Source organism: Protopterus annectens, chromosome 1.part1 (assembly GCF_019279795.1).
Source record: "Protopterus annectens isolate FY-2018-M chromosome 1.part1, PAN1.0, whole genome shotgun sequence".
NCBI lineage: Eukaryota > Metazoa > Chordata > Ceratodontiformes > Protopteridae > Protopterus > Protopterus annectens.
The window spans coordinates 781,553,905-781,566,094 of NC_056726.1; the positions used below are offsets into that span (position 1 = coordinate 781,553,905).

At 44.9% G+C, this 12,190-nt stretch overlaps 1 protein-coding gene across 2 annotated transcripts in view; it reads left to right on the forward strand.

Annotated features, from left to right (window-relative positions):
* NOL6 (nucleolar protein 6) overlaps positions 1-12,190 on the forward strand; it is a 1,772,660-nt gene that overhangs the window by 1,190,688 nt on the left and 569,782 nt on the right. For both annotated transcript variants that reach the window (XM_044078098.1, XM_044078107.1), the window contains exon 19: positions 11,857-12,020. In XM_044078098.1, coding sequence (XP_043934033.1) covers positions 11,857-12,020 — 164 coding nt within the window. The remainder of the gene's footprint in view (positions 1-11,856; positions 12,021-12,190) is intronic.

A 12,190-nucleotide genomic window follows, 5' to 3' on the forward strand; every position in this document is an offset into this window, starting at 1 on the left:
TGACCTAATTATCTAGGATATCAAAAATCATAAAATTCTTGAACTACAGCAGTTCTGGTTTGTTAATAATGAATCCTGTTTTATGAATCTGGTGTAGTCCTTTGAGAGAGAAGCACAAGCCTTGAACGGTGGATATGCTGTCCATACAGAATACCTTGACCTGGCTAAGGCATTTGAAGCAATACCATGTGCTAACAGAATAAACAAGCTGAATGAGCTCCAATTGGCCCCTAAATTTAGGTGGATAGCAGATTGGTTGAGGGATAGAACTTGTGTAGTGAGGGTGATAGATGCATCCTCAGTAAATATGAAGGTGACCGGTGGTGTTTCTCAGGGATCAATGCTGAGACCCCTACTACTTAGTATCTACTTTGCAAATCTTCAAATTACAAACAGGGATCTCTGGCTGATCAGGTTTGCAGATGACTGCAAACCTAATGCCATCCTAAAGTCCCCATTTGATATGCAGAAGCTGCAGTTGGAACTCGTATGTGTCAACAACTGGACCTCAAAATGTTTAAAAGGTGCACCTTCATCGCAGTTAAACAATCCCTTCATCCATCTTAAAGTATAGATAACACACCACATCAAAATGAAAATGTGTGGTGAAAGACCTTGGAACATGGGTAGATAATTCCCTTGCCTTTGACCAATGTTGCAACAGTGGTTAGGAAATCTTTTACCTTGCACAACTGTTTCCAAAAGGTGTTTTATCTAGATTCAAGGAAGTTCTTACTCGTCTCTGTTCCTTGTAGATAAAACCTGTTATCTAATACAGTGCACCTTCTGAAATGTATCCGAGTAGGCATATCAAATAACTGCAAAGACCTCAGAGATTCCTGACTAAGTAAGCTCAGAGACATAAGACTTTCTTGATGTGCTACCATGAGAGGCTGGAAGCAATGTTCCTCAATGTTCTATAGTCTCCATAGGAGGCAGTCTGTGCCCTACCTTTTGAGCCATTAGGGATCCATTAGTCCGAGACCTTTTGTATCTCCTGAAATCAAACAGTCCCTTTAAAACTAGAACCAGAGATCTATATCATATCACCTATTCCGAGGTGATCTCTGCCTAACATATAAAGCTATGTCAAACCCAGAGCTGTTGGACAATGCTACACCTAAAGAAATCCCAATCCCTCCGAGCTACATGCTCTAGGGACCTAAACCTTGTCACCACAATAAACAGGAGATGCTGGAGGGATAGATTCCTGTCCCAGAGACTTCTATACTCTGGAACAAGCTACCCATCTATGTCAAGCAAAGGTCTTCATTAGCACTCTTCAAGAAAAATCTTGATGAGTGGATGGGAAATAGGAAATACACCCCGGGGATCACTTCTGTGTCTCTACTGGACAGTGGCACAGGAAAATAACTTTCTTGGGTAGCGTAAGCTATGGAACCTTGCTGGCTAGGCGTACAATAGGCCCTTGGGCCGATAGCCTAGTACCTACGTATGAACTTCCTTCAAAAAATAAACAAAACACAGAGCAGAGAAACATTTGTCAGGCACACTTACCCCTTGTCTGGAGCAAACCTCTAGTCCAAATTAAGCAATGTAACACATTTTTTCAAGAAGGAGTTATACAACTGAATGTGTATCCACAAATTCACCCTAATATGACTGCCCTGTTCCTCGAAAAAAGGAGGGAAGGTTTTGGGTATACTGGCAAGGCATAAATGTGAACAGGACCCAGTTGGCTTGTATTTTCTGTAATTTTTTGATTCTACAGTTCTTTTACATCTCCTACTGGTCATGTATCTACCTGTTACTTTGGCTTCCTTTTGGCTTGATGTGCTTTGTTTCCAAGTAAATGGGGCAGTTTGCATCTTCTTATTTGTAATTTCCTCATTCTGGCTGTCAAATCCCCCTTGCCTGCCATTTCCTTTTGTATTTTATTTCATTACCATATTTTACATCTTTACTTTGAGGAACTATTCACTCATTTTATGCATGCGTATGTTGCATTTTGATAATGTAGCAGAACTTTGGCAGAACTGCAGATTGTTAGTAAGTTATTTATTTATTTTTTCTTTTTGTCTCTTGCAGCTGGTCATAGGTTCATAGGTGTGTCCTAGGCTAATGGCCCTTGAGCCTTTACAAGCCTAGCCCATAGGATTATCTTGGCTTCATGCCACCCGACCTTAGTTCCCAGTGCCTCTGTCATGTAGAGCCGCTGGAATGATCCCCGCGGTAAATTTTCTATTTCCCATCCACTCTAGATTTCTCTTGAAGAGTGCCAATGGAGGTGCTCTGTTTGACATGTATGGGAAGTCTATTCCATAGCATGGGTAGTCTATGGGTTATTTACCTGTCCCTCCTGCACGTTCTGTTGATTGTGGTAATGAGGTTGAGGTCTCTGGAGCCTGTAGTGTGGAGGGATTGGGATTTCTATAGATGTAGCTTTTCTAACAGACCTGGGTCAGACATGGCTTTGTCAAGTCGAGCAAAGATCGCCTCTAACTAGGTGATATGAGACAGAGAATATTTGGAGTTTTTTTTTAGTCTGTCCATATAGGACAAGTGTTTAAGGCCTAGAATCCTCTCTGTGAGGTACTTTTGCAGTCTCTCCAGTTGTTGCAGGTTTCTAGTGAGGTACATGCTAAATGGGACATTGTACTCGACTGGCCTAATGAGGGGAGAGTAGATGGAGACAATGACCTCTTTCTTCCTGGATGCAAAACCCTTAGTTATGAGATGTGCCACATACAAGGACTTTCTGACCACAGTGGCTATGCGGTGGTCGAAAGAAAGGTTGCTGTCAACATGTGTTCCCAGATCTCTTATAATGCCTTATGTGTTCAGTGGACTACCATCGATGTGGTAATTCATGGGAACCGGGTTTTTGCTAAAGGGGATGATGACACATTTTTTGGTATTGAGCTTAATGCCATGGTTCTGACACCAATCAGTTTCAGTGAGGCCTTTCTGTAGGATGTCAACATCACTTGGGGAGTTAATAACAGCTCCCAACTTTCAATCATCTGTGAACTTTGTCAGACAGAGTCCCTTCATGTTGGCCTGGACTTCAGAGAAGTATATACCAAATAGGAGAAGACCCAGGACTGTACCCTGTGAGGCTCCACATGTGAATGGTTGGCAGTCTGACTTGGAGTACTTTCAGACTGTGGGTTCTATCTCTGAGCCAGTTTGCAACCCAGTTAGTGATATAGGGTTTGATGCCTAGCCTACTGAGTTTTTCTATGATTCCTGAGTGGGGAATGGTATCAAAGGCCTCGGCCCGATCAAAGTAGGCTGTGTGAACCACCTTTCCTTTATCCACAGCCCTGGTGACTGACTCAAAGAGATCGAATAAGTTGAGCAGGCATGGTCTATCCTTCACAATACCAAATTGTGTGGGATTCAGAGTTTGGAGATTCCCTATATCCTTGTTTATTAGGTCCATGATGATGCGTTCCATAGCTTTGCATATCAGACTCGTTAGACTAACTGGGCAATAGTTCCCAGGGTCTGTATTCGCTCCTCCTTTGTGGAGAGGGATGACTGTAGCAGTGCGCCATTCGGTAGGGACAAAGCCTGTGGTGAGGCTGTGATTGAACAGGGCACATAGGAGAGGTGCCAGTTCATCCTGTACTTCATGTAGAACACAGCCAGATATATTGTCAGGTCCCAGAGAAGCTGTATTCTTGCCCTTGGACAGTGCTGTTTTAACATGTGCAGCAGTAATACTGGGTGCCTGGCAATCTACTGATGTGAAATAGTTTACTTCATTTGGTCTTCAACCTGTGGGATACCGGATCCGTATCGGATCTGAGCCAGCAACTTTACTGTCATCTGCTCCGAGCTCCTCCCCTTACCCATAATACGCCTCCACCACCTTCCGAGCCCCAGATCTCATTTGCTGCTAATAGCTAAAGCATCGTGATCTCCAGAGCTCCAGGTTGTAAGTGAGTAAAAAACTTTAAGATATCTCTTTTTCTCTCTCTAAATTTCAGGTAGTGATAGTGTAGGTTCTTCTTTCTCCTCCCCTCCCTTGGTGGGTCAAGTTTCTAGTTTTTAGAGTTGTTAGCTTAGTTTAGAGTACTTGTGTGTGTTTTTGCCCCCCCCCCCCAATTGTGTTCTGTGTATGAGTGTGGTGAGTTGGTGTTTCTCAGTAAGAAAGAAATAACTTTTCTTTTTCAGTTATTCTTTCTTCTAATACCATGGCTGATCAACCTATTTTCAAAATATGCACTGAGTGTGGCCATAGGTTATCCCCTGTAGCACTCTGTGTGTTATATGCTTGGGCGTGGCCTATCTTAGCACAGACTGCACTATATGCACGGGGTTTAACCTGTGTGCTATTAAAGACAGGAAGACCAAGTTGGCCCCGAAAGGCCTTCTTCCCCCTTCAGAGACAGTTGCCTCATCTTGACTTTGGTGACAGTGGTTGTTGTGGCCACCTCTCCTTCTCTCCCCCTGGCTTCTCCTCCCTTCTAGGCTGGGACTCAACCTCCTGTGCAAAAGCCTGCGGAAGTGGAAAAGGGGCAGAGAGAAGGAGAGAGAGTCGTAGTTGAGGGAAAAACGTAAGAGGTCTCCGGACCTCCCTTCACCAGTCAAGACTTTAAGGATCCGTGACTCCCCTCGGCTCCGTTCTCTGAGGTTTTCCCCGGAGCCAAGGAGCCACGCTTAGCTTCTAGGGCCTTTGTGCCCCAACCCGCAAGGTTGGAGTCCGTGACCTCGTCAAGATCTACCCAGTCTTTGTCTGAGGTCGATATGGATAAAATAATGAGATTCATTCGTACTCCGATCCAGATAGGGGTCTTGCCAGCCCCTTCTCCCTCAGGAGGAGGGAGCTTGCTTCCTTTTTTCCAACTGATATCTCCTTCTCCGATCCATCCATCGGGTTCGGAGTATTCAGATCCGAGGATGGCTTTAGTCAGGGGGTTGGCACCGACTGTATCTGCTTCCTCGACGCTTACAGCTGCATGGAGCATGTCGGATCTGACCAGCTCGGATCCGGGACCACTTCAGGCCCAGCTCCAATTCTTTTGTCATACCTGGGGAGATTGGCCTCCTTATGGGTTCTCTCTGCTGGATCGAGACCCCTGACTGCCCCCTCGGACTCCACCCAGACCCCCCTCAGCTCTTTCTATGATCCCCATTGTTTTACCAGAGGGACAGCCTGTGCTCGAGGAGCCCCAGACAGTTCCCCCTGAGGAACAAGTAGCGAGTCCCCCCCCCCTCGCAAGCATATGTGCAACAAGAGGCACTTGAACTCCCCCGAGTCCCTCACCAAGGATACGGACTTGGATGATGGAGAAGGTTCCCCTAGGTCACCTCCCAGGGATGTCTCCTTTGGAGACATCATGGAAATCCTACGCAAACGGGGAAATTGGTCTGCCCCCAAACCTTCTTCTGATGAATCCGTGTTCCTGGAGGCTTTCGGCATGGGCCCATCTACTTCCTGGGTGTCCCTTCCCTCGGATCCTTTGGTGGACCTGGTCATCTCGTTGGCATGCAAGTAGCCGAACACCATGGAGTCAATTCCAAAAAGGCCTGACAAAATTTTGAGTCCTCCCACAGATAGGCCAGCATGGACAAGGGCTCCCTCATAGATGCTATGGTGGTAGCAGCAGCCACAAAGAAGGAACTTGCTGAGGAGAGTTCCTCGGTTCATCCTCTTGGCCGTGAGTCGCAGATGATGGACCGCCTAGGGAAGTGGGTTTATGCTTCAGCTGCCTTCTCTATTAAGGCGCTGAACTTACCTGGCCCATGTCACCAGACTCCGAGACCTGGTAAAGGAGCTGGAGGAGTCTCCCTCTATGTCCATGTCGCAGGAGGACAGGGTCTCGTTTTCCACGAGGATGGCCACTTTGAAAGCAGTCTCCCAACATATCCATGTTACTCCTTTCACATGCTACTGAAGGAGCAACTAGGGCGGCTGGGTCCGGCATGTCCAAGAGGCGCAATGCCTGGCTCAGTCAATTTTCGGAACCTTTCAAGGCATCCTTTGCCAATGCCCCTTATTACGGCTCTACTCTCTTTGGTAAGAACATCCAAGAGATGTTAGTACAGATTGAGAAGGACGGGAAGACACTGTCTGCCGATGGGATCCACTTCTCAAACCCTCAAAGGTCCTTTTTCTGGAACCAGAGAGGGCAAAAGATGTGGTTCCGGAAGTCACAGTATTCCCGGGATATTCAGCGCTCTTCTTCCCCAGAGGCAGAGGGGGACAGAATGGATGCCAGCCCAGAGGCAGAGGGGGTCCAAGGAATTTTGGGATACGAGAACCTTTCTCAGACAGACCCGGGAAGCAACCTTGAGGGGTTTCCCGACTGCTCTACTCTGGAGGCAGTTGGTGGTCGATTGTCCTTGCACCTAGTGGTATGGGAGTCCATAACATCAGACCGCTGGGTGCTTCAGATCATATACAGAGGATACTCTGTCCCCTTTGTGGGTCCCCTCAAATCTCCCAAACACCTACCGGACGTATCACACACGCAAAGGGAGGCAGCAGCACAGGAAATTTCCAAGCTTCTAGAAAAACGAGCCATCGAAGCTGTTCCCCAGATCAGTCTGGATCGGGCTTCTACTCCAGGTTCTTTTTGGTGCCAAAGAAAATGGGGGACTTGAGGCCCATTCTGGACCTTTCTACCCTGAACCTGTCAGTTGCCCAAGAGAAGTTCTGGATGGTCACACTACAGTCTATCATGCTGTACCTGCAAGAGAGTGACTGGATGTACTCATTAGACCTCCAGGTTGCTTACCATCACATAATGATACACAGAAGCTCCAGGAGGTTCCTCCGCTTCCAGCTCGGAGTCAATCATTACCAGTTTTGAGCCGTACCCTTTGGTCTCACCACAGCCCCCAGGGTGTTCACCAAAGTGATGGCGGTGGTAGCGGCTCACCTGAGGCTTCAGGGGATTCAGGTCTATCTGTACCTGGACGATTGGCTCCTTACTGCTCCCACCAGGCATCTACTCTCCCAAACCAGGGATTATTTCCTGATCCTTGCCCTGCGTTTGGGGATCACAATCAACGCATCCAAATCAATCTTAGATCCTGTACAGGTGATAGACTACATTGGCGGCAGGATAGATACTTTACAGTGCAAAATCTTCCTGACCTCGGAGAGATTGCAAAACCTGAGGAGGCATGTCTCCCAGATCTACCACTCTCATCTCCCAACGGCGGAGTTGGTGCAGAGGGCCTTAGGCTCCATGGCGGCGACCATAACTCTTCTCCCGTGTGCCCTGTTACACATGAGAATTCTGCAGTGGACTCTAGCTGTATAGTGGTCCCTTTTGGAACTGCCATTGGCATATCCAATTCAACTCAGTCGAGTCTGTCAGTCATCCCTCATGTGGTGGATGTGTTCTTCGGACATTTTGGAGGGACGACCCTGTGTTCCAGCCCTGGCCCAAGCCACAGTGACCACGGATGCCTCCCAGCTCGGGTGGGGAGGGCATTGTTCAGACAGGACAGTCCAAGGCCTGTTGGTCCCTTGTAGAGACCAGCTTGCACATAAATGTCCTAGAGATGAGAGCGGTCCTTCTAGCATTGCAGGCCCTTCATGCCTTTCTTCCTCTGGGAACGATTGCAATTCAGTCAGACAACATGTCAGTGGTCTGGTATATCAACAAACAGGGAGGGACCAGATCATACCCCCTTTGTCACGAGGCCATGAGAGTGTGGGAATGGGCGATCTCCACCGGTCACTTTCTCATCTCAACACACATTCCGGGATGGTCCACCATTTTTGTGGACAGGCTAAGTCCCGCAAGTGGGGTTCAACCTTTCTGCGATCTCTTTGCATCTCCTTCCAATGCGAAGTGCAGCGAGTTTCTCGCTCAGAGCCCCCTGCCGGGGGAGTCCCCCAGAGATGCTTTAGTTCATGCTTGGCCTTCCGGTCTTCTGTATGCTTACCCTTCAGTACCTCTTATTCTGTGGTTTCTACAGAAAGCTCATCGACTGAGGAGCAAAGTAATCCTCATTGCCCCGTTTTGGCCTCACCAGGTATGGTTTCCCTTCCTTTGGTCTCACTTTTTGGCTCCGCCTTGGATCTTGGATCCCATTCTGGATCTGATTTCACACCCTTCGGGTGCTCCTCATCCAAATCTAGACAGTTTGAAGCTCACAGCTTGACTGCTTCAGTTCCCGTGATTGCTAGGACTCCTGGATTATCCTCCTAAGTTAGGTCTGGCTTCTCAGAAATCTTCGACCAGGAAGGATTATCGCAGCAAGTGGAAGCATTTTTCCCTTTGGGCCTCTCAAAGGAATATAGACCCCTTCACGGCTCCTATTTCCACCATTCTTGAATTTCTATCTGATATTTTTCAACACGGAGCTAGTTCTTCTACTGTCAAGGTTCTGTTGGCTGCCATTTCTCATTCACGTGGGTGAGAATTCTGCCTCTCTAGCCTCCTCTAGACTGTGTAAAGCCTTTATTAAAGACACCTTTTTGTTGCCCGGTCAAGGATCCTGTTCCCCCATGGGGCCTTACTATGGCTCTTCAAGGTTTGGTCGCTCCGCCTTTCGAACCTGCTGCAACAGCAGATCTGAAATATTTATCTTGGAAAGCAGCTTTTCTGGTGGCTATTACCTCTGCCAAAAGTGTTTCAGAATTGCAGGCCTTGTCCATCAAAGTTCCTTACATGATTTTTCACAAAGATAGGGTTTCCCTTCAGACCAGTCCATCCTTTCTTCCTAAGGTGGCGACACCAGTCAATATCAATTTGACCATCAATTTACCTCTGTTTTTTCCTAATTTTACTAACAAGATGGAATACAAACTCCACCTGATGGATGTTACGATTCTATTTACACAGGAAAAAAAATTTCCGTAAATCTGATCATTTGTTTGTATCCTTCTATAAACCTTTTTTGGGGAACCTATCTCCAAGGTCACTATTGCTAGATGGATTTCTTCATGCATCCTTCAGGTCTATAAGGACAGAGACATGTCTCCTACAGGTCAGGTGAGAGCTCATTCCACTAGATCGATGGCTACATCTGCGGCCTTTTGGTCTAGAGTGTCTTTGGATGATATTTGTTCTGCAGCTACTTGGTCCTCATCTCATACATTTATTTCTCATTACAAATTGGATTTGACTTCTAGAAGGAGAGCATCCTTTGGTTCCGCGGTGTTCCGGAATATCCTTCCATGAGGGCCTCCCAGGAGTTTAGTAGCTGGGGACTCTGTCCCACAGGTTAAAGACAAAATGAAGTAATCTTCTTTGGATAAAGAAGTTATGTACTCACCATAACGTTCCATCTGAGTAGTTCTACTTCATTTGTTTTCAGCCGTCCCTCCCTTCTTCCCCCGGACCTTGGCATATGAACAGTCTATGGGCTGCAGTTATAGGTCACAAGTATTTTTTCAGGTTGGGTTGTCAGTATAAGGTTAAGCAAACTCGATCTGAGGGTTGGAAGGTGGTGGAGGTGTATTATGGGTAAGGGGAGGAGTTTGGAGCTCGGAGCAGATGCTAGTAAAGTTGCCGGTTCAGATCCCACAGGTTGAAGACAAATGAAGTAGAACTACTCAGATGGAACGTTAGGGTGAGTACATAACATCTTTTTAATGTGATAGGTCCTTTGGGAGGGGAGAGAGGGGTAAAGTTGGCACTGAATCTGTCGGCCAGTATATTGGCAATATCTATTGGCTCGGTATAGGAGGTACCATTGTGCAGTAGCCCAGAGCAAATCTGGGTATTGCCATGGAGATTCTTTACATAACTATAGAAGGCTTGTGGTTGTCTTTACTATCTGCTGCAATTCTGTTTTCATAGCTAGCTTTAGAGGATTTGATGAGGGATCTTAATGTTTGCTGAGGCTGATAAGAGAGATTTTCCAGTCTTGGGACTTCACCTTATTCCGCATTAGTTTCCTCCTTCTGTTGTAGAGTTTGTTTATGGCAGGGGACCACCAGATTGGCTTTCTAGTTTTGGAGGAGACCGTCTTGGATTCTATTGGCTATGGTGAGATCCATGCATTTGTGTATGTGTTCGTACAGTGCATTGATATATGATTCGGTGGTTATGCAACTATTCTCCATTTGCATGGGTGCCGTGAAGTTAGCCACCTCTGTTTTTAGGAGCCCAAAGTTAGCTTTGGAGAAGTTTTTCAGGGTGGGTTACCTTTGGGGGGGTGGGAGCGGACCCTGATACCTTATCCTTTAATCTCTGTCTACCTACTCTTCTTGACTACCCCAGCCTTACTATGATAAGGGTCTGGGCTGGTGAGGACATCAAGGTGTCCGAGGTCTGGTTCATACTGTTGCCAGAAGTGTTTTTTCCTAATTTTCTTCTCCAGCCTGCATGTGGTGCAGTACCACAGTACTGCTGTATGGGTGGTGCGTACACTGGGTGAACTGTGCCTGTCTGCTTCTCACTTTCACAAAGGACTGACATCGTCACCCACCCTCATGAAGCACTTTGCAGGTTTCTCCACCCTCCTTCAGGGAAATGTATCTGCATTATTTATCCTGTGCACACATCCTTCCCTACCCTGTTACAAAGGCACTAATGGTCTTTAGCTTAGTACACACATATGATGGTTCTGCCTGCCCTCCTTTGCTAGCACATTAGAAGGCCTGACCCAATAAATAAACATGAGTGTCCTGTGTTGTAGTCATGGCTTTATCCCTCTATGTGATTGTGCTGTCTTAGGTTGTTAATGACTATTCCTACTGCTGTTCTCCTCCGTTTCTCTGGACTAGCAGCTGTAAGGAAAGGTCATTTACCTATTAGGTATTGTTTTAATTCAGTTCAGCGTCATTGGGCTGTCAGTGTTGCCGTAGGTAGAAGGTCATTATTCCAGTTTTATGTCTAACTTCTCTGTACTCTGGACATTTAAATGTCCTTATCTGTATTAACTTTGACATTTTGTATTCTGGACTTTTGCATTATTGTTACTTCTGCTAGTTCCTCTTTGTGTAATCGGAAAACCTGAAAATGTAATGATGCTGTTAATTTTTTTCTTGCAGTCTCCTCCTGTTTTTCAGAAAAAAAAAATGGAACAAATACCTTTTGATCCCTTCTGCTTTGGCAGAAACAGATTCTCTGACCTGGTTTATACTGCATATTTGACTACTGCATGCTATTCTTGGAATAATGGAAGGCAGCCCCATGCTTTGTATCACCATTCTCTCTCACATCTATATATGTGTGTGTGTGTGAGTGTGTGTGTGTGTGTGTGTGTGTGTGTGTGTATATGTATATGTATATGTATATATATATATATATATATATATATATATATATATATATATATATATATATATATATATATATATATATATATATATATATATATATATGTGTATATGTATATATATATATATATATATATGTATATATGCATGCTGCAGTCTTTTCTGAGCAGAATGCCATTTAAGTCATGCTCTTGGGTGCAATACCTCTTTTTATCCCCTGACATGATGCAAGTTAACATCCTGATATTACATAATTGATAAGCATCCTGAGAACGGATAGAATATTAATTACAACCAGATAATAGGGCCTGTTTATTTGATAACTATTTTGAGTTGCCCACTTTTCATCATTATTATCTGTAGTTCATAATAACAGTGTTAAACCATATTTTCCATCTGTATAAACAAATAACTACTCAGACTGTATTCCATGTTTGACCATTTTACTAATACTGTTAATGTACTTTGCCATGCTTGAAACAGTAGATTAAATAAAAGAAATTACCCTTTCCAGATTTCTGATAAAATACTCCGTTCTGGCAACATGCATAGCTTTACCATAGTATTGCAATATTGAATCCCCAAGTCACAAAACATATCCAAAAACACTTTACATTTATGCTTTTATACTGTACATTTTGAAGGTCCTTATCCTAAAGATAGAGAGATTTAACTAAACATCTACTGTTTGATTTTAGGATGGTTATGTTTTCAGAATTCAAGTGGCCTATCACAGAGAACCATTGATCTTAAAGGAAGTTATCACCCCAGAAGGGATGTTGAAGTACAAGGACACTGATGAATCTTTAAAACTGGAGACGGATACGATTCACAGGCCATATCTTACCAGCACATTACATGGGTATGTAACAGATATAATTTGGTGTGGAAACTGAAGTCATGAAAGGTAAAAGTTGCTGTAATGTTACTAAATCTTTTAAAACTTTCTATAATGTTACTAAGTCTTTAAAACTTTATTAAAACAGTAATGCATTTTTTTTTAAATCTATTACTTTCTTGTGATTACAGTTT